The 25,204-nt window shown below is 39.8% G+C and overlaps 3 protein-coding genes across 5 annotated transcripts in view; 2 read left to right on the top strand and 1 right to left on the bottom strand.

Annotated features, from left to right (window-relative positions):
- Positions 1-10,672, top strand: part of LOC117263476 (putative ATP-dependent RNA helicase ddx6) — a 19,099-nt gene extending 8,427 nt beyond the window's left edge. Inside the window, exons 4-13 of one of the 2 annotated variants that reach the window (XM_033636871.2) lie at positions 1,739-1,868; positions 2,149-2,295; positions 2,930-3,024; positions 3,158-3,280; positions 3,753-3,881; positions 4,177-4,293; positions 5,114-5,177; positions 5,262-5,363; positions 5,995-6,214; positions 6,316-10,672. In XM_033636871.2, coding sequence (XP_033492762.1) covers positions 1,739-1,868; positions 2,149-2,295; positions 2,930-3,024; positions 3,158-3,280; positions 3,753-3,881; positions 4,177-4,293; positions 5,114-5,177; positions 5,262-5,363; positions 5,995-6,209 — 1,122 coding nt within the window. In that variant the 3' untranslated portion in view covers positions 6,210-6,214; positions 6,316-10,672. Of the gene's footprint in view, positions 1-1,738; positions 1,869-2,148; positions 2,296-2,929; positions 3,025-3,157; positions 3,281-3,752; positions 3,882-4,176; positions 4,294-5,113; positions 5,178-5,261; positions 5,364-5,994; positions 6,215-6,310 lie in introns of both variants that reach the window. The other variant, XM_033636870.2, reaches the window with a different exon arrangement.
- Positions 10,673-11,593: 921 nt separating this feature from the next.
- Positions 11,594-17,575, top strand: tomm40l (translocase of outer mitochondrial membrane 40 homolog, like). The gene is made up of 10 exons (XM_033636427.2): positions 11,594-11,718; positions 13,497-13,717; positions 13,866-13,933; positions 14,073-14,165; positions 14,259-14,360; positions 14,870-14,975; positions 15,123-15,245; positions 16,304-16,380; positions 16,609-16,711; positions 17,056-17,575. Exons 2-10 carry the CDS (start codon positions 13,498-13,500, stop codon positions 17,193-17,195), a joined length of 1,032 nt encoding a protein of 343 aa, XP_033492318.2. The 5' UTR covers positions 11,594-11,718; position 13,497; the 3' UTR covers positions 17,196-17,575.
- A 1,495-nt stretch (positions 17,576-19,070) lies between these two features.
- On the bottom strand, positions 19,071-20,302 carry LOC117263374 (uncharacterized). Of its 2 annotated transcripts, none has more exons than XM_033636657.2 (4): positions 20,192-20,302; positions 20,057-20,104; positions 19,815-19,965; positions 19,071-19,728 (listed from the first exon to the last, which is right to left on the bottom strand). In XM_033636657.2, exons 2-4 carry the CDS (start codon positions 20,088-20,090, stop codon positions 19,161-19,163), a joined length of 753 nt encoding a protein of 250 aa, XP_033492548.1. In that variant the 5' UTR covers positions 20,091-20,104; positions 20,192-20,302; the 3' UTR covers positions 19,071-19,160. The 2 variants fall into 2 exon arrangements, with proteins under 2 accessions (XP_033492548.1, XP_033492549.1); XM_033636658.2 differs by having other exon boundaries at positions 20,197-20,278.
- Between the last annotated feature and the right edge of the window lie 4,902 nt (positions 20,303-25,204).

Genomic DNA, 25,204 nt, shown 5'->3' with positions numbered 1-25,204 from the left:
ATACACATATATACACATATATACACATACATACATACATACATACATACACACACACACACACACACACACACACACACACATATATGGAAGGTGGCAGCCTGTTTTGTTTTTGGTTTACCACTTAACCATAATGCAACCAGGATATTCCATGGCTATAGTCTTGTGGAGTTTGACTAGCAGATAGTTTGAGCTTTTTGGCTTACTTTAACTCCATTCAAGTGTAGTGCTTAATAGCATTCAATACATTAACGTTTTCAGAGTCACACATGTGAAGCACCCTCAGCCTTTTTATTGAAAAGGTGGAGCTACAACGCAGTGTCAGCAGGGTGTTCCCTGGACTATTTGAGACAAAGATGGCAAAGGCTGCAAAACATGCATGGCATGCGCTGCGCACACAATTTGTGCATGCACCTTTTAGAGTGACTACTTAAATGTTATGCATGGGTTTGTGTTTTCTGGAGAGTAAAGACGACATCCCATCAGCTGTGTTGATGAACTAGCTCTGTATTTTTGGCCATGCTGGTTCAATGTCATTTGCACTGTGTGTCCTGTGCTGACTGTCAAATATGAAAAAGAGCACCAACAGAATTAAGTTTATTTTTACTCATTAGGTTATTTCTCAGTATTTCAGTTAATTTTGTAATTGGAGTCTTAGACTGACCCTCACTTTCTCCTCAACTGTCTCATCTGGCTGGCTGGTTTGTTAAGAAGGTGTTAGACCGTTGAAATTATGACCATATTTTAAACTTCCCCACACTGAGTTACTGTCCTAGTCTAAAGATATAAAAAATAGCCTATTATGCCTCTATAATGTCTCTTTCCTCTTCTGTCTGAGGCCTAGTGTTATCAAAGATATACTATGCAGGATTTTCCTTTAAAAACAGTGTATAGACCCATACTGAAGAAATTCCTCTTACTCATCACTTATGACCCACCAGCAGTGTGTGGTGGTGTATTAATCTGCAGACTCTTGTTCTCTGTGTTCGGGACATGACTGGGCATGTATCTCTAAAGCGCTCAGGTGAGGCTGGGGCTAGGTAAAAGGTAGTGACCAAAGACAAAGAGACACACAAATAGATCAAGAGTGAATCTGGAGTTGGCTTTTACTTTCACTTTCATGAGTGAATTTGCTGACAAACAGTAACGACAATCCTGCATAGTAAACCTGTTAAAAGAATGCCGTTAACTTTCTTATGGGACAGATAATTGTTTATTTCTCGGGCCACAGGGACATAATTAGAAATGTTTTGATACTACTAATAGAGGCAAATATGCCTTTTGCTGCTGCAGTAACTATAGTAACCGCATCAATGCTGCTGCATGTGCAACATATTTGGGAGACACATGCTGTGATCAGACAGACTGTAGAACAGTACAACAATATGTGTATTTATTTATTCAAAATATAAACAAATAAAGTATGTATACTATAATAATGTCCAGTTTGGATTAGTTAAATAGATGAAACAGGAATTTCTGCTTTTGAAAGCAGTTGCTACTAAAAGTGTGTTTTGTTTTTTTAAAAAAAGCCTTTGCGTCTTGTTGGAATTGTCGACCAATTCAATAAAACAAATATGGCCCACTTGGAGTTAGATAAGCAGGGATAACCCTGGTCAGTGGTCGAGTGCAAAAACCATTACGTGGATGAGAAATTTGTCGCAACATTACGATTAAGTATGATACCACAGTGCAGTCACACAATGAGACTTAATATATTATTTTTGTTTCCTTGCAGGAGGAGAGCATTCCCATCGCCCTGTCTGGACGGGATATTCTGGCTCGGGCCAAGAATGGAACAGGAAAGAGTGGAGCCTATCTCATCCCACTGCTGGAGAGAATAGACCTGAAAAAGGACCACATACAGGGTGAGACACTGCCTGCAGCTTCATACAGCTACCTTTCCAATGGAAGCTTTACTCTCTCATCCTCTATCCTTTACCAGCAACCTCACTTCTGCCTCTTGGTCATCATGCTCATTTTTCTTCTCTCATGCTTCGTTTCTTGTCTCCGAATCTAAACTAATATGTACCGTAACAGTGTCCCTCCTAATATTGTCCTGCCTTAAATCTGTTTAGCCTAGTAGTTGTCTCTGTGAAGTCTTTAACCATCCACCAACATTGTAATCTGTACATTTTCATGCCCTAGCACTTGTCATGGTGCCCACCCGTGAGCTGGCCCTGCAGGTGAGCCAGATCTCCATCCAGATCAGCAAACACCTGGGGGGAGTCAAAGTCATGGCCACCACCGGGGGCACCAACCTGCGAGATGACATCATGCGTCTGGATGAGACTGGTAAGAAGCCTCATTATCTCACTGACCTACTTCATGGCATTTTGTCCAAAAAGGGCGACTACCTACTGCACACACAGTGTCATGCTGACAAATATCAGAAATAAATCAGGGCTGCACCTTGGAAATCAGAGATTAGAATTGTCAGAGACCCCTCAGATACCCCCTTTTTTGCTAGTCAGTGTGCTGTGTGTGAGAAAGTTTCCACCATAAGGCTCTAAGATAACGTTATTCTCTCTCTGCTGCTTGAAAACAGGGAATTTACAACCCCTTAGATACTTAATACGACACAGTCTCTGGCTTTTGTTTGATGTCTAGTGTTAGAAAAATAATGTTGCACGTTCCCAATCTGTTAGTGCAGTCAGCTTGTTTACTATATTGCATGAATGCCGCTGTTACGCTGAACCTGCTGAGCCCCAGTCAAACTTTTAAACTTTTTATTTGGGGGGGGGGGTCATTGAAAATGTGTATTAAATGGCTTCATCTGAGTCGACTGACATAATTGTGAGTCTGCATGTTGTTGAAGTCAGCTTGTGTTTAATAAATGCACCTTTCTGATACTTTTTAACAGTGCACTTTAATGAGGTTAATGGTACACTTCAATGTTTCACGTTTTCTCTCCTTTTTTCCACATCAGTGCATGTGGTCATCGCCACGCCTGGTAGAATCCTGGACTTGATAAAGAAAGGAGTGGCAAAAGTGGATAGGGTCCAGATGATGGTGATGGATGAGGTAAACATGAATAAAACTGTAACAATGATAATAAATCTGCTCATAATCAGTAGGATGTGTTTTCAAATGCATCATGCTGTTTCATTCTGCAGCTTTGCCTTCTCCATGTTAAATTGTGTCTGCTTCCTCTCAGGCGGATAAGCTGCTGTCTCAGGATTTTGTGGTGCTCATCGAAGATATCATCAGCTTCCTGGCCAAGAACAGGCAGATCCTGCTCTACTCTGCAACCTTCCCCATCAGCGTGCAGAAGTTCATGGTGAGTAGTCGGCTAATTGCTGCACCACTCAGCCAGCCCGATGGCTCGAGGCCATTTGGCACCGCTTGGTTCACACTGCAGACCAAGCTGTTCTCACACGATGCCCAGATCTGTGTTTGTGTTGTCTGTTTAGTTTTCCAGGGCTGTCCTCGTCTGAGGCATTTCAGCCGACAGTCACAGGATTTGATTGTTTAGATTCTGTAGAAGTCTTTTACAATGTTCTTTGGAGTTATGCTGATGGATATTTTTTAAGAACTATGTAAATACTTCTGATTTCAGTTAAGCAGAGCCGATATGAAACTCCTGCAGTAAATTGAAAAAAATAAACTGAACAAACAACAACACATTTCTTTACTGAATTGAGTGAAGTCTTTAATGCTTGAATATTTATCAAAACTTTGCCGTCTACTTGCTGTCTGAGCTTTTAATTGCACACTCTAATCTATTTATTCTCCATGTGTCCTTGCTGTAGGCCAAGCACCTTCAGAAACCCTATGAGATAAACCTGATGGAGGAGCTCACTCTGAAGGGCATTACTCAATACTACGCCTACGTCACGGAAAGGCAGAAAGTCCACTGCCTCAACACACTGTTCTCCAGGGTAACTGACCCCCTCCATATTCACTGTCCATGCATTTTAAACTGCCAGCCTTGCAGAAAAGCACTTCTTCTTGTCCATGTGTTGATACTATATAATAAATATAACTGGCCTGAATGGTCACATGGTACAACTTTGCATTTTTAGTTGTTGGAAAAATCTAGTTTGTTTTTTAAGTAACTATGGTAGCATCCAAGGGTGGGAATTTGTTAATCTTAGAACATCTTTAATAACCACTGGACACAAGGTTGATGTAGTGATCCGTAACATATTCTTTTTTCCTCTCTTTCCGTCACAGCTTCAGATCAACCAGTCGATTATCTTCTGTAACTCCACTCAGAGGGTGGAGCTCTTGGCCAAGAAGATCACTCAGCTGGGCTACTCCTGCTTCTACATCCATGCCAAGATGATGCAGGTGAGGACAAGTGACCGCTGAGAGAAGTGTTGCCTTTGGATGTGTGTTTTTTAATATTTTCAAATGCTGCATGATTATTTTCACAGCTCCTTAAATAGTCTTAAAAGGCATTGAATTCAATAATCCAAAAATTAGGCTGGTATTAAAATGTCTTAACTCAAAATCTTTGGCTTCGGAAGCAGGATTTAATGAATCGTGTTTTTCTGGTGTTGTATTGTAAAAGCATCTATTTTTTTAATACCTCTTGCATAATTGTATGACATGGACTAGTGCAAATGAAAATTCAATGAAAACTGACATTTTACCAAGATTTCATGGAATGGCTGTAACCGGTACGAGGCAATATATGCAAGGCTCAGTGTATTTCATGCTAAATGTTTTTTAAACTCAGCATGACGGAAATAAAGGCAGTGGGATCCCACATGCTGAATGAGACACACAAAATTGCCAAGAAAATTTGTCAGCAAAGGCCAAGTGTTTCCTTGGTGTCCTCCTCCCTCGTCCTCCACCAGGCACAACATTTGGGCAAATTTCATCCTGGCTTTAAAAAGTCTAAAACAGTCTTACATCTAACCTTTCTTAAACTGTAAGAATCCTGTGTTTTAAATATGATTTGAGCTGATATGAATTATATTCATTGCCGGGGCGTCCTGATAGCCGAACGGTTTAGGGGTTTTGGTTGTATTTAGTCCACCCTCTCTCTGTTACCTGTCATTCTGTAAGCTGAGTACTGAAGGCAAAGTGTCCAAAAATCTTTACTGTACCTCTGAATGTGTTGGTTGTGTCTTTGCAAATAGCTTTTCGTCTTGTTTGTTTTCAGGAATACAGAAACCGTGTGTTCCATGACTTCAGAAATGGACTGTGCAGAAACCTGGTCTGCACTGGTGAGTGTCTGTTAAATACTCACACATCTTTAGTTAGTTAGTTATCTGATGTGATACTCAAATTTTCTGTTGTCTTCAATATAGATCTCTTCACCAGAGGTATTGACATCCAGGCTGTCAATGTAGTCATCAACTTCGACTTCCCCAAGAATGCTGAGACTTACCTCCATCGTATTGGAAGATCAGGTACACTGTGTTCTCCTTAATGTGCATTGCTGCATTATCTTAAAGCTTCACTGTCACATTTATGGGAAGTGGGTTGAAAACAGCATTTAGAAGAGAAAAGCAAAGTCATGATGAACATTAAAGTACAAACGCACCAAGAATCTGTAGCTTCTAGTAATTCTATGTTTGTTGTTCAAAGAGATGCATTAAGTAATGTGTTTGTGTTTACCTGTTCTTCCTGTGCGATGACATACGTTCCGTTCCATCTGCCCTGTTTGTTCTTCACTGTGGTAATCTTTTGGCAACCTTACAGGACACAGGATCCGAAATGGCTTTCATTCTACTATTATTTGGACTAACACTGCAAAGCCAGTCTTGTTTAAGAATAGATAAAAGAAATATGATGGGTAGAAGACGTCACAGTGAATTCTTAGATTTAAGTCCGGGTAAAGTCTCCTCACGTTATACGTGTTAGAAAATACCTGCTGAAATAATGTGAGAAGACTGAGGCCGTTAAACATTTTTTGAGTGAGCCAAAAGTCATGGTTCAATGGCGCACTGGAGCCATCCGCAACATAACCCCTCCCTCATTATGTAAAAACTACATTATCACTAACATAGTAGCACTCTTTACATGTTCTCTCACTCTCAGGGAGGTTTGGTCACTTGGGTTTGGCCATCAACCTGATCACATCAGAGGACCGCTTCAACCTGAAGGCCATTGAAGACCAGCTGGTGACCGACATCAAGCCCATACCCAGCAGCATCGACAAGAGCCTCTACGTGGCCGAGTTCCACTCGTCCAGTGCTGACTGTGACGTGGAGGAGATTGAGGAGAAACCAGGACGCCAACAGGACAGCACCTAAAACAGGTGAGATGCTTTGAAATATTTTTTTTAATTTTTTTGGTTTTACTGCATTAAAAATGTGAGATCCATCTTCTAATCTGAGTTTTATGTCTCCGCCAGGACAGCAGGACACACCGGGCTTTTGCACAGACATCAGCGCTTGCACACAGGCTTCAGGCACCTCTTTAGTTTCACATTTCTCACTTATTTTCAGAGCCTGTCAAATGGATGTAAAGGCCCTTTTTTTCCCCACAGAGAGCTGCCTCATTCTTTTCTTTTTTTTTTTAATTAATTGAGAAACGATATTGTTTTGCACCAAACTCAGAATGGACCGTGCATCCTGCGTATGAGCTCAGCGTGAATTTCCTAAAATGTATCTCAGATAGACAGCACTTCCTGTCGAAAGTGAGGCCGCAGTGCAAATGAGTATCAAAGCCGTTGTGAACCAGTGTTCTTGGAGACCGTTTTCATCTTCGGCAGTGAGGTTGGTCTCTTTTTAATGTTACAATGGTGCACTTACACCAGCCATCGTTCTGTCCACTTACACTGTTGTCGTCACTTAAGTGCCTTACTTACTCCCATGTGCACTCATCCATTCATAGCCTGCTGTCTTCTGTCATGCAGCAGAGTACGAGCACAAATCAATGAATTTAGTAGTAACCCGACTTTATTTAAACATCCGTTATGCAAGGGAAAAAGACAACACATGCACTCTCTCTGTCCTGCTGAGAGGTGTGTTGAAACACGGCTCCTTAAAAACCATCCTGAATGTGAACGTTTATTTTTAATGTGAACGTTGCAATAAAAAGGGCAGCTTTATTTAAATACTGCGTGACTGTTTTTCCCTCTTCACCGTGAATAATACATGAGCAGAATTAATACGAGGAGACGGCTAAAGACACAAGCCCCCGTACTGATTCATGGATGTTAGCCTGCAACCACACAAACAGCATGATAGATGAACAGCAGCCTCATGCTGTTACATTATGGCTGTTGCTGGGGCGTTTGCCCACAGACAGCTTATGTCTGGAGGTTCTTTTACATAAATAATCATATTGGGCTGGTGAATACTGTAAACCCATCGGCCGCTGAGGCTGGTAGATGACAAACTGGTTTCCTCCCCTGCATGCTGCTGCAGCACAGGACTAATGCATCAGAGGCTGGTTCACAACAGTTTTGATAGCAACATTTGCCGTTACCTAGCTGATACACAATCAGCAGGTCCAAGGATAACACTGAATTTGTGGACGTTGGTGCAAAACAATAGTTTCTATCATTTCCCCCCGAGTTTTTCACGTTCAGTTTAACGGTGTGGAAATGCAAGGTGGATTCAATAACAGGAGCGTTTTTGCAAATCCTTATGTAAAACTTTCTTTTTAAGCCCCTTCATGACAAAATTGAAGTGGGTGAATGTATTAGTTGCCAATGTGAATACTCTCAAGCCCAGTGGTTGAACGCCAGCCTCTCATAGTTGACATTTATATTGCTGCTGTTGCATGACAAACTCCTTTGGGCTTTATTTTTATGAAACTATATACTGGATATGAGATGGTTTCATGGACCACCACGTGATGAAACCTGCTCAGTCTGTAAAGGACTACATTGATCTTCAATTGAACTATGACTAAAATCAGAAAAGTCTTTCCACAGCAGCAGCAGCAGCAGCAGCAGCGATATCTTTTTTTGTTTTCCCCAGCACAGCTTTGTTTCCTAATGATAACAATGTGAGGAGTGGGCTCTGTGTTTGAAAGCAAAATTGTAGCATTTCTGAACAGGCAGCTGTGACTTCTTTGTTTTTGTCCTCCCCTTAACAGAGCATCACTAACGATAAAAAAAAGACATAAAAAAGAAAGTATTTTTGCTTTTAAGATTTATTTTTGATGTTGCTTAAAGCAAAGAGGGGAGGGAGGGGACTGTGAGGCTTTAGCACTGGGGAACTTGAGGTTTTTTTGGGTGGGTTTGCAGAAGCCAAGTGTTTATCAGATGCTCTCTGGGCATCTGGAATCTTTCCTTCTCTCTGGTACTTAAAGCAAATACAAAAGCTTTGATTTAAAGTTGTTTTTCCTCTCAAAAGTACACAAAAGACCTTGTTTTCTTTAAGTGCCAGAGAGAGTATTAAGTTATACAAGAGAGAGTTTCTGGAAAGTGTCGAAGCACTGTGATCTTCTCGAACCTGCTCCATGTGTGCGCGTAACGGATGATCAGAGTGCTATGATTTGTTCTCAGCAGCTCGATCCTTTTTCCACTAGAGCAATCTTTATACGAGGTGTTATGAATCATTTTGAGGAAACAAAATTGTAAGTGATTCATTGTTTACACTAGTCGTTTACAATTATACGAAGAAAAAAAACAAGAAAATACTTTGCTTCATGAGGTCGGAGGAGGTTGAATATTTTTGTTCCTTTTTTTTCCTTGAAATAGATTTTCAGGATTTACATTGAAGCAAAACCAAAAAAGGAGAATGTCGTATGAGTGTGTGTAAGAGAGAGACATGTAGGTGTGTGAGTGTGAGAGATAAAGAGTGATGTGCAGGCGACTGTTTGAATGGTGTGGGTGTGTGTGTGTGTGTGGGTGTGGGTGTGTGTGGGTGTGGGTGTGTGTGAAGCTGTGACAGGCTGAGTTTGTTAACAATCATTATGTTTACATGCAGCTTCAAGTTAACCAGAAAATCAGATAGTTTTGAAGAAACTGGAGCCAGTTTGGTTACTGGTGTATAAAACTGGTAATTTGGAATAAGAATAAAACTTGTGTCAACAGTTTGAGGCTGCATGTAAGCATAATTTATGTTTGTTTGTTTTTTTTCTCTGTGTTTTCATGTGCAGACTCGTCATGTGTTTTGTTGGGGGTGTACGATGTCTTAACTATCAGTATGGATGATGTCAGGGATGTGATGTTTGTTTTTTTGTTTCATTTTCCATCTCCCTCTTCCTTCAGAAGCTCAAGTTTGTGGCATAAATCTCATTTCTAATGACAGATTTCCTTTTTTTTTTTTTTTGTTCTTTTTTGATGTTTTATGTCCCTGATCACATCCCTGACAGTCATTCCATGAACTCCTTTGTGACTGAAATAGCAGCAAAGATAATATATTTATAGCTGAGCCTATCAAAATCAAGTGGGGAGAGATGTGGAATTTGTCACATTCATGTTATTTTTAAAGAGGCGACATTAAAAAATCACCACCTGGCTATTGGTTATTCGACGTTATCTAAATTTTTTGCCTGGAATTGACTCTGTTACGCCTTCAGTTATTTGTAGCTCCAGCCGTAGCTTATTAGTTATGATAACAGTTTTATTACACACAATACAACTGATGACTGGAGCTACAAAACTGAGCCCTAAGTTGTAATAAACCATAGTAAACGTATGCATCAATGATCACAACGGAGGTCATGCTGAATACAGTTATGAATGCCGATTCTGTCATCTGGTGTTGTTGAGATGTCTTCGTCTGTGTGTGTGTGTGTGTGTGTGTGTGTGTGTGTGTGTGTGCACGTGCACGCACTCTGGCCTGTTGAGTCAGGAGTGTTGACAGGGGTGGGTGGGATATTTGTCAAACTTTGAAAAGGGTAACTTAAAAAAAAGAAAATAAGATTTGAAACAGGTGAGGAGTTGGATGCAAAATTTGGGGATTCTGCAAATTCTAAATTGGTGGAAATTTAAAAAAGAAAAAGAAAAGCAATACCTTGACTTAAAACTAGTATTAATGGCTGATCTACCCCTAATATCTCTACTGTGCATAGCTGAATTGAATTGGAGCTCTTAATTTGCTGCACTAATGTAGACTCACCCACGCTTCAGGCCGTTTCAGCCAAACGTAATGACGAACTCAGCAGAATTGTTGCAGTAAGCTGAAGTCACAGCAGTATTTCCCCTGCAGCGTGGATAGAAATCAGTGGAATTGGCTCTCAAATTTTTTGTTTTAATGTAGCTGAGGATAAAGTTGCAATTGCAGTATTTTCTCTACAACAACACGGACAGGAAGGAGAGGTGAAACAGTGATTCTACTTGGCTCACAAAAATGTTGTTTCAGTCGATTCCTCATACTTAAACTGTTTTCTTTTCAAAAAATACCCCGGTCGTCACTTTTTTTTCTCCTTTGAGTTGAGTCTTCTCTGTACTGATTGGTACCGTGGTGGCCCTGCCTCTCCCAAAACAATTGTCAGCCCCATGTTCAAGTGAGTTACATCATTTTGGACGTTAATTGTAATAACCTAAAACCAGACTCCATGTTTTTTGGATGTCTGTTTATTTTCCTTCCCTTGCTGTCCCATGATTTCCTTTGTCAAACCATTAGAATAAAACACAGTAACGATCAGGTGGTACCAGAAAAATATAATTCTTGCATTGTTTTGTTTTCCTTAAAAAATGCATTGAAGAGGCACAAGGTTTGTCACCGACTTGTGCCGATCACTCTGTCCTCTACTGTTGTAACGTGGAAATACATGCAGGGGTTAAAATTCAATAAATTGAACTGAAATTTAAGTTGCCTGGTGTTGTCCTCTGTTTCATTACTTTGACACTTGATTCAAATACATGATGTGGTCTGTAAGTCGTAAGAAATCTTGAAATCTACCACTTAACCTAATATTGTCTTTTGACTGTACACTTGCACTTCACTGTTGGCAAAATGTAGATTAAGCTAACTCACTCTAACAACCACACATAAAACCTACCTCTGCACGGGACCACATGCACACTGCTTGCCTGCAATGCTTGAATAAAACAAGGATGATTTGACCATAAATTGGTCCTGAAATAGATTTTGAAAAGGTATTTAGAAGCATTAAATTTAAGTGTCTGGCAAATGCTCAAAGCTGGGATACTAGGCCTGCACCAGAGCCAAAAGGTTTTGCTGTCAGTTGTTTTCTAATCTGAAAACTTAGCATAATTTACTGTTAATAAACATAATGTTATTTAGGAATATTCAACACGTATGTTATATTCTTGTTGGCAGTTGACTGACATTGCCTTTCTTCTCATGCTATTTTCACCTTGTACCACAGGTGTGCACACTAGTCCCTCATTAGACTGTACAGTGAAAACATGAGGGCTCTGTGGACCCTGAACGCAGCTGCTGTGTTTAACTGTGGCTGAATAAAGATGGAGGCGCTGTTGTGTGTAAGCTAAAAATAAACAAACTGTATTTTAGGAACGTTAGGACTTTATCTACAGACCCTCAGGCTGTTGTTGACCTTGACGGTATTCCTTCATAACGTTTTACTTCTACGACGTCGAAGCTCTCCGCCAATCGCTAAGCTCAGAATCAAACGTCCCGCCCCTCTGCATTCGATTAGCCAATAGCGTGTGCGTAGAAACACGATGTCACCGACACAAAACAACGCCTTCGATTCGTCAGACACATAAAGTGACTGACAGCTGTTTTAGCCAATCCTTTCTCTGTGTCATGGTGCGGCATCCAATCATAAAGCGTCTTGAGGAAATAGGCAGGGCCCTAGCGTCGCCCATGTCTTCTTCTTTGGTGCTAGCCGATTCAACTTCCGGCTGCATCGTCCTCTGGAAATCACAACGTGAGTAGCTTTCATTCGCCAGCTGTTTTATAAAACGAGAGGTTTAACTAGAAATGTATGAACATGTTAGCTGTTTTCCAGCAGTCGAAGTCTCACTGAGTGGTCTGTGTTTTCCTTCAGCAGCAGCATCTGTTTGTTTTAATGCTGTCAGCTGCTGGTTGGAAGCTAGCTAGCTAGCTTAGCTAACTTTTCATGCTGGCTTGTAGGTGAGGCTGGCTTCATTCAAAACATTAGACACATCTCTGAAAGACAGCACTTGGCGACCACTATTTTCTAACTTATCTCTGTCACATAACATAAGTGTTACTTATTATCAGCTGGTATGTCGTGTCTGCTGTTGCTCTGACTTCATATGAATGAGCATGAGCTGTGTGAAAGGTTAAAGGGGCATTCCACCGATTATACACATGGAGATCAGTTTAATTATTATGGCAGGTTTTACTCAGCCTGAAGCCTGTGACACAGTTTAGTGTCTTCTTTTGCTGTGTGGGAAGCTGTCTAACTTCTGAGACGATGACAAATGATGTCATCTGGGTGTTTCCAGTCCTGACAGTGTTACACGAGATAAAAGGTACAGTGGTGGATTTAGGAGCATATGTTGGGAAAGATTTAATATAATATTCATAACTGTGTTTTCACTAGTGTAAAATTACCTGAAACTAAGAATCATTACCTTTCAATGACCAGTGATGTTGTTTCTATAGTAGCCAAGATCGTACAACTCAAACATTGGGTTTAAATAGAGCCTTTTGCATTTTTACATCCACTACCATAGTTCTGCTACACGCTTGGCACACAGGAGAAGTTTCAGTTGGTTGCCATCTGCAGCCTCACCAGTAGATGCCGAAAAATCCTGCACACAAGACCTTTGACATAACTACCAATTTTGCATTCACATCAACATCCGATGATTCTGATAACTTAATTTAGACCAAAAAACTGTTGGATATGAAGCTTTAGCTTTGAAAGCCTGAAAGAATCAATTCTGTAGCCGTGCAGCGGTTTTGAGGTGTTAAATATCTCTCTTCCATCCCAACTATCCATCCTTCATATGCACCTTGAGAAATGACCAACCTATGATCCATATTGTCATTCTTATTTATATTCTTAGCATTGTGTGTGCTGATATTTTATATATCTGTTAATTGATTTGTTATACTTGCACCTTTATTCATTTTACTTTATTTGTACTCTTTTCTACTTTATACTGCAACTCTTGCACAACAATTCCCCTCAGGATAAATTAAGTGCTATCTCATATGATCTTATCAGGGCGTGAACACTGCTCCGTAGATAAAAAAAAAAAAAATATAACTGAAGGTATGCATAACAATTTGTTACATGTGGACTTTGAATGACATGGCTGTTAACCAGGTATGAAGGTCTAATTGACATGTGAAATTGTAAAGTTGGGGGACTCACAACAGACAGGTTTACAGAAAATAAACTGCTATATCTTTTATTCCTCAGTGTGGGTCCAGCCAAAAAAAAACAATCTGTAGTCTACATTTGACATAATGCATCCTAATAGTGTCTTCAAATTGTTTTGCACTTTTGGGTTATCTGGCCTACCTGCATCAATTACACTGTTAATGATGAGGTTAAGTGTAGCAGCCACCAGTACCCTTAAATCTTAAGCTCTCAGCTCTAAGTACGTTGCTTTAATATTATGTTTATATAATGTGTTGATGTAACTGCAAGTACTCAAATATTCTCTTTTGGTTTTAACCTACTCACTCATTCTGTCTTTTGCTCTGTCCCTAATTTCTCTCTGCCAGAATGGGCAGTGTTTTGGCTGCCAGCTCCCCCAACCCTCCACCACCTGCCACTGGCGGTGCTGCTGCTGCTGCTCCTGGGCTGACGGTCCCACCAGGCTTTGGGATGCCTCCAGTCTCCCCAGTTATACCCCATACTGGAGCAGCCTCAGGACAGCAGCAGGAGGCAGAAAACCCTTTGCCAAACCCGGGTGCATTTGATGAGTGTCATCGCAAGTGCAAAGGTAAATGGAAATAATTGACTAAGGCCTCTTGAGTCAAGGTTAAAGAAGTCACAGTCTCTGATACACGAAATAATTTATAATTAGAGACCTGTTTTACCTGGATTTGCTTTCCAGTGTGTCTGATCTGCATCCATGTTTTTCTTCTCAGAGGTTTTCCCTATGCAGATGGAGGGAGTCAGGCTAGTTGTCAACAAGGGCCTTAGCAACCACTTCCAGGTCAGTTAAGTTCCTTCTTAAATCAGAATTTTTTTGACTACATCTCAAAACTCTGATAATTGAACCAGACCAAGGAAAGTGAACCATAAATGTCTTAATTGTGTTATTTTTAATGGTGTATTTTTAAACTCTTTTTAAGGTGAATCACACAGTGCTGCTGAGCACCATGGGAGATTCCACCTACAGGTTTGGTGCTACATATGTTGGAACAAAGCAGACAGGTCCAGCAGAGGTACGCTGCAGTAAAGTCACTGTGAATCCCATCTGTGAGACATTTCTGTGTTCTTTACATACAGACTGTTAAACAAATGTTCTTTGTGTTCAGTTTTTTCCAGTTATGGTGGGGGACATGGACAACAGTGGGAGCCTTAACGCCCAGGTCATCCATCAGATCTCCAGCAGAATACGATCCAAACTGGCCTTCCAGGTAAATCTCAAACATTATTTTCCTTCTGTTGGACCTTTTAGTACCATTAGAACTATAATGTGCTTATTTAATTTCTCTTGATTTCTCTTACTGTGTATAATATTAACTGGAACTAGACCAATAAATCTGCCGGCCTGGTTTTAGTTTATTGCCGATATCAGTGCATGTCTTGGCAAGTAAGTGACAAGAAATCACATTACAAAAATGCCAAAGATATTTAACCAAATTTAGAAGCAGTTGCATCATTACAAATTTTGTCCACCAGAGGCCACTGTGAACTTTATTTTTACAGTGTAAAATGTCTCTCTCATTATCTGTCTTGGTTACATTTGGAAATAACCCAATTAAAAGGATTATAAGCAGAAATGATTGTGTATAAAAAAATGGGAACCAGCTGATGTGTCAGTGTCAGATTTGTTGAAGTCTCAGGTAAAGATATTAGTGTCACCCTTAAAAATCCACTATACAGATCATTATGTTAACTTTGTCAAAATCTGTGATGTCCTCAGACACAACAACACAAGTTCATGAACTGGCAAGGCGATGCTGAGTTCAAGGGAGAAGATTTCACTGCAACAGTCACCCTTGGAAACCCAGATGTCATTGTCGGCTCTGGTAGGTCTTCAGTCAACATTTTGTCATCTGAAGACTGAAGTTACTTTATGTCCTTAAATGTTATCGGATCGTTTTTAATGTTCTGAATGTAATTTAACCGACATAAGGATTTGTTCTGAACCTGAACACCTCTTGTCCGCCTGTCAGGTATTGTTGTAACACACTACCTCCAGTCCATAACGCCGACTCTGGCTCTGGGGGGGGAGCTGGTTTACCACCGCAGGCCAGGAGAGGAAGGCACAGTGATGTCTTTAGTCGGAAGATACACAGGTGAGACTCAGGTTATTATGAGCAGGTTGGATCCAATGTACTTGGACTTTAAGGGAAACTGTGTCCATTTTCAAAATTCAAACATGTTATCCTTATGGTCTGAGACAAAAATATTAATACAAACGAACAACTCTCTCCCAAGTCCACAAACTTAAGTGCTACAGCTCAGATTGGTGATGTCATCACAGAGTCAGGAGCTGCTTTATTGACAGTGAATCAGAAAGATGTTATAGATGACACTGAGAGCAGCCAGGGGAATCCTCTGAGTGAGTTCTGTGAAGTGCTGTAAAGTTTAGTTGATTCAAAACACACCCAAAACACACATTAAACACACATTAAACATGGCTTAATAGAGACAATTTCAAACACAAGTACACAAATCAGCTTCACTATAACTCGCAACATTCACAGACAAACACTTGTCTTTACATTTCCCCACAAATACAACATGCTAATGTTATTAGCACAAGCCTATGGCATTTTACATTGTATAGATTAGCCTAGCAGCTCACAATCTTTTCCTCTTCTCATATAAAACCAGGGACAACAGCAACATTTAACAAAGGTAACGGCACACAGTTTGGCTCCATTGCAACTCATAAAGTTCACTGACAAAACAGGTGTATTATACTAAACACGTTTCCAAACAAATATAACATGCTAACGTTATTAGCACAAGCCTATGGCATTTTGCATTGAGGGAAATGGTTTCAGCTCATAAAAATAGACAGGAGGTCTGAGTTGCCGTGACATGTAGTCACATTTCTAGGGAGGTACACGTCAGGCTACACCGTAGGCTCTGCATCGACATGTAGCCTAGGCCGTAGCTACGATGTCGATTCAATGCAGAAGTATAAATTCCATATTACTTCTCTGGTTTCTGGCTTTGAGAGAGAGTACCTCATGTTCACTTATATTGATTGAACTTTCTTTGGCCATGGAAATAACATATTAGAATTCTTTATTATTTATTTTATTTATTTATTTATGTTCCCCTTTAATGAGTCCATTTTTTTTATTTGGTCAAACTATTATTGACTTGAAGTCCCTCTGTACAGGCAGTAACTACATTGCCACACTGACACTCGGCTCCGCGGGGGCTCATGCTTCATACTATCACAAAGCCAATGACCAGGTAACCTTTTTAATTGTTTGTCAGCCTTGGTTAAAATCCAGTATAAACAGTTTGTAGCTTTTGTTTGTCTTTTAATTGGAAGAGCAGGTCAGGTGAGTAGTCAGTAAAGCCTCCGTATTTGATAATTATATTAAAGAAGTGAGTGAACGCGCTCTGTTCCGGGTGTGGTTTTGCATGTTTCATAAATCTGCATTCATCGGGATATAACTCTCTGCCGCTCTTCAACAGTTGCAGCTCGGCGTGGAGTTTGAGGCGAGCACCCGCATGCAGGACACCAGTGTGTCGTTCGGCTACCAGCTAGATGTGCCTAAAGCCAATTTACTGTTTAAAGGTACGATGTGTACACACTCCTTCTCTTTTTAACCAGAGAAAAATCAGAAACCTCTTAAATTGTAGAGTTGATGGATGTTAAATTGTTTTGGGTTTTTGTTTTTGTTTTTTTCCAATTTATTTTTGAATTGATTAGAAATTGATAGATTAACAAGAAAATCCTCAGAGAGAGTTTTCATATTATCACAGAAGTATGGCCTGTCTTTATAGATGTTTATTTCACTGTTTATTGAGAATACATTTTTTAAACAAATGAAACAGGACATTACAAAGGCACACATATCTGCAGAGAGTTTTGTCAGTCTTTTATGAAATCTAATATTCTGTCTGCTGCTCTTCCTCCAGGTTCAGTAGACAGTAACTGGATAGTCGGTGCAACGTTAGAAAAGAAGCTGCTCCCGCTGCCGCTCTCTCTGGTCCTCTGCACCTTCCTCAACCATCGCAAGAACAAGTTCCAGTGTGGGTTTGGCGTCACCATCGGTTAGACTTGACTGAGCGGCGGGCGATCGACCCGCAGACCGAGTTCACAGAACGGACAGACTCACTATGGAACAAGCAGACTATGCCATGTACAACACTGTGTGTCCCATCACTTCGACCTGTCGATCCGCGCAGCCATCATCATGTTATTGGTTTCATCAGATGTGGTGAATAAAATGTAATAACATAAATCTAATGCATTTAATCCTGTCAGATTAATCGCCTGAATGATCAGAAGTGAAACAAATAATGTGACTGGTCAGGACTGTGTTGACTGTGGACTCCCGACACAAACCAGTAGACATACATAACACATAAGGAGACATTACTGAATTACAGAGCTCTTTGTTTTTGTCACTGAGTTCAGTGCCTGTCGCTCCAATCTTGAATTTTCTTCTTTTTTTTTTTTTTTTTACTGAAAAGCTCTTTGGCGTACGTTGAATGAAATCATTGTTTGCTTGTTAGAAGTGATTTACTGGTTACAGACACGTTTACCAGCTGTCAGGAGGGAGTGTACTGTACTGCATGTCATGTTTACTGTCATCACCTGTTTTGTTGCCTTTTTTATGTTACATACATTTGGAACAGTATATATATGACCTGTATATACCTCTTGGAGACTGATAAATACCATTTCTTACAAAAAACCCTGCATGTCTTTGATTGTTTTTTTGTGTGAGTTTGGATGAATTTCAGAAGGAGTGCTCAGAAAAGAGTTTTTGCAGAACGTTATGATGTCACAGTGAAGTTGACCTTTGACCTTTTGGATATACAACATCAACATTTTATCATTTTATCCTATTAAACATTTGTGTGAAGTTTTGTCATAATTAGCACATGAATTCTCGAGTTATGGCCAAAAGTATGTTAGGTTGTGGTCACAGTGACCTTGATCTATGACCACCAAAATCTAGTAAGTTCAACATTGAGTCCAAGTGAATGTTTAAATCTCAACAAATTACCTCAAGGCATTCCTGAAATATTGTGTTCATGAGAATACAACAGACAGATGGACTACCCAAAAACATAATGCTTCGGGCTATCGCTGTCACCGCATAAAAAAATTAAAAAATACTAAAGATTGTTTAATATTTGGTCGGCAAAAAGGCTGTTGCACCCTTGGAGAAAATTTGTATAAACTAAAACCGAGTAAACTAAATAAGAGCTTTTTTAAAAGAATTATGGGTCCCTACATGCATTCAATAGAGTATGGAAATAGAGGATTGATTAAGCGGAATGATTTGAGCAGGTATTAGTGCATTCTTTAACCTGGTAATAACAGGATTCCCACTGAACAAAAAAACGTGCTATATAAAAACTTATCTTTTTTCACTGTTTTACATGCAGTAAAGATTGTGTTTCAATATATGGGAAGATAGTTTACTTTAATTCTTAAATGCTGGATGTAACAAGCTTTTAAGCTATAGTTTAAAGTCTCTGCTCGGCAATGAATCAGAAATATAAATATAAAATAGAAACTGTTACAATGAAAATATACTATGACAATATGAACAATATTGCTGTTTTAAAATGCAAAACTACACAGTTTTGTGCAGGAATGTGCAAAAGCCCATAGTACAAAGTATGGAGAATAGGTGTGCGATGTACAGACATGATAATAATCCAAAAAATGCATGTTTATGTAACACTGTGACAGCACTATGTCAAAACAATGTGTATGTGCACTGCGTTAGAGTCCTCTTGCATAAAGTGATTTCATGGACTGGGTCATGAGATGAGTCACGATATTGTGACTGTAATTTATTTTAGTGCAGCTCTAAAAACTAACCTTTTATTGAACAGTCATCGTGTAAAAATGTTCTCGGTATCAATCTTGTCGTGCACATCTTGCATGCTAATTAAAACACAAAAGACTGAACTTGATTGTTAAATCATTTATTTAGTGAAGCATACACTGGGTGAAATTGAAATAAATATTTGGTGTGCAGAGGCTGATGGAGGAGGCGTGTTTACTGGGTCTTGGAGGTGAAAGACTCCCACAGAATGGCCAGCTGAGCCTGCAGGTCCTGAGTGCTGGCGTCCAGTTTGGCCTTCAGCTCCTCTCCTGTTTGAGCCAGGTTCTGCTGGACCTCCTGGGTTTTCTGGGCCAGCTGGGCCTCAAAGCTCTGGGTCAGGGGGATGATGGTCTTCTGAAACTCCTCCATGCTCTTCTCCACCTTCTGCCTCAAGTCGTCGGTGTAGGGGACCATCTGGGCCTGCAGCTCGGTGGCTTTCTGATCCAGCTGTTCCTTCAGCTCCTGGCTCTTCTGCAGCAGGACGGCCTTCACAGCCTCGGGGTCCATGGACTCAGCGTAAGAGGTGGCCTCCTTCTTCAGCTCCTCCACCTGCTTCTGGATCTGCGCCACTATTTCCTCAGCGTTAGTGCTCACAGTGGTCAGATCCTGCTCCAGACGAGTCTTCAGCTGCTCAGCCTCCTGGGTAACCCTAGTGATGAAGTCCTGGGTCAGAGGAGTCAACTGAGCCTGCAGAGTAGCGACGTACTTGTTGACTTGGTCAGTGCTCTCAGTGATCCTGGCACTGACGGACACAGAAAAGAAAAACAGTTATTTAACTGAAACTTGTAGAATATTTCTAATGTCATCAAGCGTCTTTATCGCTCTTACTTCACTTGCTGTCCCAGCTCAGACTGTCTGATCTGACTCAGGGAGTCCTCAGCGGTGACTGTCACTTTAGCAACATAGTCCCAGAAAGCATCTTTCACCATTTCCAGATTGGTCTTGGCTGGCTCCTGCCACAGGATGTTGGCATTGCAAACTGTGGACAAAACAACAGATTAAGTAAAACCCAGCCATGTATTCACCCAGCTGTGGCTGACATTTGTTTCAAAGAGAAAAATATAACTCACCGGAGAAAAGTGCGAGAACCACAAGTACCTTCATGATTGAATTTGACTCTGTTGGATCAAGAAAATAACGTGTAAAAATATAATCTAACACTGAAATTAGTCAAGAAGTGTTAAGTTAATAATAATATATGTTACCTTACACAGGCAGCTTGTCTCTTCTCCGCTCTGAGTCTGATGACTGGTGTTTTTGCAAACGCCCGATCAACACTTTTATAGTATTATAGTAGGGTAAAGTCCTTCTCTGGTTGCCCTGCTGGACAAATTCTTGTCACTACTGTCACTCCACGTCATAATTCAAGTGCCACTGCCTCAGTTGTCCTTTGATACATAGTCTCTGGCATCTGAATGGGTTGAGTTATGGTTTGGTACCACTAAATCAGCAACATGTGCAGCAGTTAAACAGAAGGGAGTGGGCAAAAGGCTAATCAGTGCAATAGCTTTAATGTAAAGATACAAATAATGTATGGAAAATTTAACTTAAAGCTGCGCTGATTGGTGTTGGCATCTTGGGAACAGTGCAAGGAGTGAACGTAATGACACTTTATAACCTTATAAAGTTGCTTATTTACACATCCAGCCGTTATGGAGCAAAATTATGATTCATTTGGAGTCATGTTATGTCCACGTGATGATTTTGAGTCCAATAGTCGCTCTTTTTCAGCTCTGTTTTTGTTTTCACCAACTCCTGAGGGAAATATCTGGCTCTTTACACTTCACTATGTTCATCATCTTATCACTGAATTAATCTGTCTGTCTTGGCGCTGCGCAGGTAGTGTACAGAGGGCTTTTAGAGCTTATGCTGCGTTCCATTAACCTCAGAAATTAGAAGATGGAGCTGGGAATGACGTCACACCCCAGCTGAACAAGTCCAAATAACAATACCATTGCTCACAATACCATTTGACATTGCGCACTATTTTATTCATCCAAACACCTATCAAGATAGAAGTTTAACACTACTCTTTATACAGCTGATTTAATGAGACACAAATAAGACAGAACCCTAACCCTAACAAAAAAGGTGTATTACTACAGCATTCATGAATGGCAACCCTTTGGACTGAAAACTGAAGCCAACATGGAAGCAGTGTTGCCATCTCTGTATCAATGAAAGTAGCCAGCACAAGGTCACCAGATGACGTAAGATGTTCATTTGCACATTGGTGAAGTCATCATGTGGAACAACATCACTGAATTAAATTCAATAGAGAACTCCTCAACATTTGAACAGCATAAATATGCACTCACACCTTGCTCTTCCAATCCAGAGAGCAAGGATATCAGTGTTACCACAGAAACTCACTACAACTGAACTCCCATGGCGAGTGGCTTCTCCTCTCCTCCTGCAAGAGGAGAGAGAGGGACAGAACCTGGGCTGATGGCACAAATGCTGTGGACTGCGATTACTGATGGTCTGAATGAGTCCCTAATTTGTTACAAGTTGCTGACAGGTCACTTTATCTAGAAGAATGTCACCAAGTTGACAACTCTGTGTGGAAGTATAAAAAAAAATTGAAATTGCTGTTCCTCTAATGGCCACTTGAGACTGGCTCCAAGTGAGTCAGTCCCCATAGACTCCCATGTTAAAATGCACAACTTTACAGCAGAAATAAACATCTTTACAGCCTGGTACAAAAACAGATTTGGTTTCTAGGACTTCATTTCCCCGTTCATGACAACTGCAGGGGGATCCAATTTTTGTGTTACACATCCATTTAAATGTTATTAAGTTGTGAATAATTATGAGTGTGGCCACTTTGTGACAGGTGGGTGCCATCTGGTGACATGTCACTACCACGTCGACAACACTGGTTAGGTAACGTAACCATGATGTAACCCCAGATTCTCAGGTGTAGCTGTAGCTTGTTCAGTGAGTTTTCAGTTCACTAAAGTTATTAATAACATTTTGGTAACCTAAAAAAGTCTTGTTTAGCATTTTAGTTGTACTAAAAGACCCTCTAAGGCAGGGATACTCAATAGCAGCCCCGCACAGGTCAGGTGTCCACAGGGGCATTTCTAGGAATTGATGACAGGAGATCCTGTCCTGGTACTTTTTTGATAAACAGCTTCTATTTTGCTTTTTTTATGCACTCTGGCACTGTATTTATATTAGAAAATACAATACAATCAATCAATGAATCAACTTATTTCAGTGTGAAATAGAAAAATTGTTGGGGGGCCATCCAGCACCCTATTGTAGGTTGATTATCACTGCTCTAAGGAGTCGGATCATCATTTTTTCCGGTAAGTACACTTACCTGGCTGTAAATATGTAGTGCAAACCAAACCAGCAGATACTGCTAGGGTTAGCTCCACCCTCTCATCCAATATGGTCACCTCTGGCTCCAAAAATCCAAGATGGTGAGGGCCAAAATGCCAAACTCAAGACTTAAAGACAATAGTTCACAAACCAATGGGTGACATCACAGTTACTATGTCCATTATTTTATACAGTCTGGGCTCTTGATGCGCGAAGCTGCCATCTTGGATTTTAAGGTGGAGGTTGGTGAGGTTCTTACGACTTCCAAGTTGGAAATCCAACTCCAGGGTACATTTCAGTTTAAATTTCTGACAAGGAACATGGAAATTCTGACTTCTTAGTTCAAATAGAGAGCGTCATTGTAAGAGGTGACAATGAAATGATAAAACCAAAACAAAGACCTGAAAGGGACTAAATAGACTGTAATTCTCTTTGGGTTAATCACTACAAGTGACCCATACCATTACACGTAGTCATTTGACCCTCTGTTAATATAAAAATGAATTAAGGAAAATTATATTAGTATGATCAGTTAGAGAGGAAACACAGAAATGTTGATGTTGTGACAACATATTAGATCAGCTGTGTCTCTCTGTTCAGTGCAGAATGGATTGGTGACTTCCTTATCAGTTTATTTCTATTCAGTTCATTTTTTAAAAGATTGTTTGGTTGATGTCAGTGTGCATTTGATTTGTGGGTTAGAATTAAAACTGTAAAATTCATTTTCTGCCCCAACCCCTGAGGGAAATTGTGCCTTCTGCTGTAAAGCTGCAACATTATAGTTCCAAAGCTACAGTCTCGTGAGAAAATTTAAATAAATGTTGTGAATTTCTTCCATGAAAATTATGTATGTATGTATGTATGTATGTATGTAGTTATTTGCCACTTTTTCTCCAGAGTGGGACATTTTTAAGTTTATCCAATTATAATGGGCTTTATGTGTTAAATGAAAACAGCTACATGAGGAAGAATCTAGCTCCTCTATCTTATCTTAGGGAATGGCTGTATAAGGAAACATAACATTCCTCAGTAAAGATAATCTGCAGGTCAGATGACACCAATTGATCAAAGTCCTGCTTACATTTCACTGACCTATAAAACCTGAGAAGTTTGTCTAGAAGTGGAGGACATTCAATTGGATCAATATGTATGTTGACTCTGTGCTTTTTAAGTTACACTGAAGTAATCAACAGAAACAGTGCAGTATTTGTACCGCATGACCCAACAGAGTGAAACAGTAATAACCTCATTATCTTATCTGTTGACATTTCTTACTCCTGAGTGTGTTTATGGATGTTACATATGACACATGTCATCTTACACATGAGTGACCCAAATTCAAGTCTCATGAGTGTTAAATACAATTAAATATAATAGAACTGTAATCTTACATTCCTATAAACTACATGTATTTTGTACTTTTTAGCCATAACAGCGTGGCTCTGGATAACAGTGCCTGTCAGTTGGTTCACCTCTTTGGTTCAGACTGAAATATCTCAACTGCTATGTGAGGTGTTGCCTTGAAATTTTGTCCAGACGTTTATGTTTCCCAGGGGATGAATCCTACTGTTTTTAGTGATGCTCTGGCTTTTTCTTAAATACTATAATCAGGTCATATTTTCATTTTCCCCCAGACTTTGATTTATAATCAAACACCTGCTAAGCTAATGTCATTCCCATCAGCCTCAGCTGTACTTTGTGTTGAGCACTAATTAGCAAATATTAGCATTCTAACATAATTAACTAAAACTGCTGTACTTCGTAAACATTACCTGCTAAAATCAGCATGTTAGCATTGTTACTTTGAACATGGTGATGCATGATAGCATGCTAACCTGATGCTAACAAGCTTAACTAAAACTGGTGAACTTGGTAAACATTATATACCTGCTAAACATCAGCATGTTAGCATTGTTGTTGTGAACATGTAAGTATGTTAACCTAATAACAACATACTAAACTATAACTGCTGAACTTGGTCAACATTATATACCTACTAAACATCAGCATGTTAGCATTGTTGTTGTGAACATGATAGCATGTTGACCTGAGCTTAACAAAAATTGGTGAACTTGGTAAACATTAGCATTAGTATTGTTTTAAGTGAACATGGTAGCATGCTAATCTGATGCTAACAAGCTTAACTTAAACTGGTGAAGTTGGTAAACACTGTATACCTGCTAAACATCAGCATGTTAGCATTGTTGTTGTGAACATGATCAAATGTTGACCTGACGCTAACAAACTTAACAAAACATTATGAACTTGGTAAACATTATATACCTGCTAAACATCAGCATGCTAGCATTGTTGTCGTGAACATAATAGCATGCTAACCTGATGCTAACATGCTAAACTACAACTGGTGAACTTGGTGAACATTATATACCTGCTAAACATCAGCATGTTAGCATTGTTGTTGCAAACATGATAGCACGCTAACCTAACAGCATTGTTTGTTGTGAACATGATAACATGCTAAACTGATGCTAACAAGCTAAACTAAAACTGGTGAACTTGGTGAACATTATATACCTGCTAAACATCAGCATGCTAGCATTGTTGTTGTGAACTTGATAGCACGCTAACCTAACAGCATTGTTTGTTGTGAACATGATAACATGCTAACCTGATGCTAACAAGCTAAACTAAAACTGGTGAACTTTGTAAACATTTTTCACTTTTCAGTAGCATTTAGCTTGAGTAGTCTCACAAAACTAATATTATTGGCTAATATCATTATGGTAATTGTCAGTTATTATTTTTTTTATTAATAATAATAAAATTACTGATTGTAAATTTGAGTTTCCTGTTTGGCTCCTGTCTCCAATAACAGGGTATTTGTCATCTAAAACAAAGGAAATGATACTTTCTCTCAAAGCTAGGGC

The sequence above is a fragment of the Epinephelus lanceolatus genome, chromosome 16 (assembly GCF_041903045.1).
Source record: "Epinephelus lanceolatus isolate andai-2023 chromosome 16, ASM4190304v1, whole genome shotgun sequence".
Classification (NCBI taxonomy): Eukaryota; Metazoa; Chordata; class Actinopteri; order Perciformes; family Serranidae; genus Epinephelus; species Epinephelus lanceolatus.
Note: the sequence above shows the minus strand (reverse complement) of the source record. Positions and strands in the feature narration are given on the sequence as shown.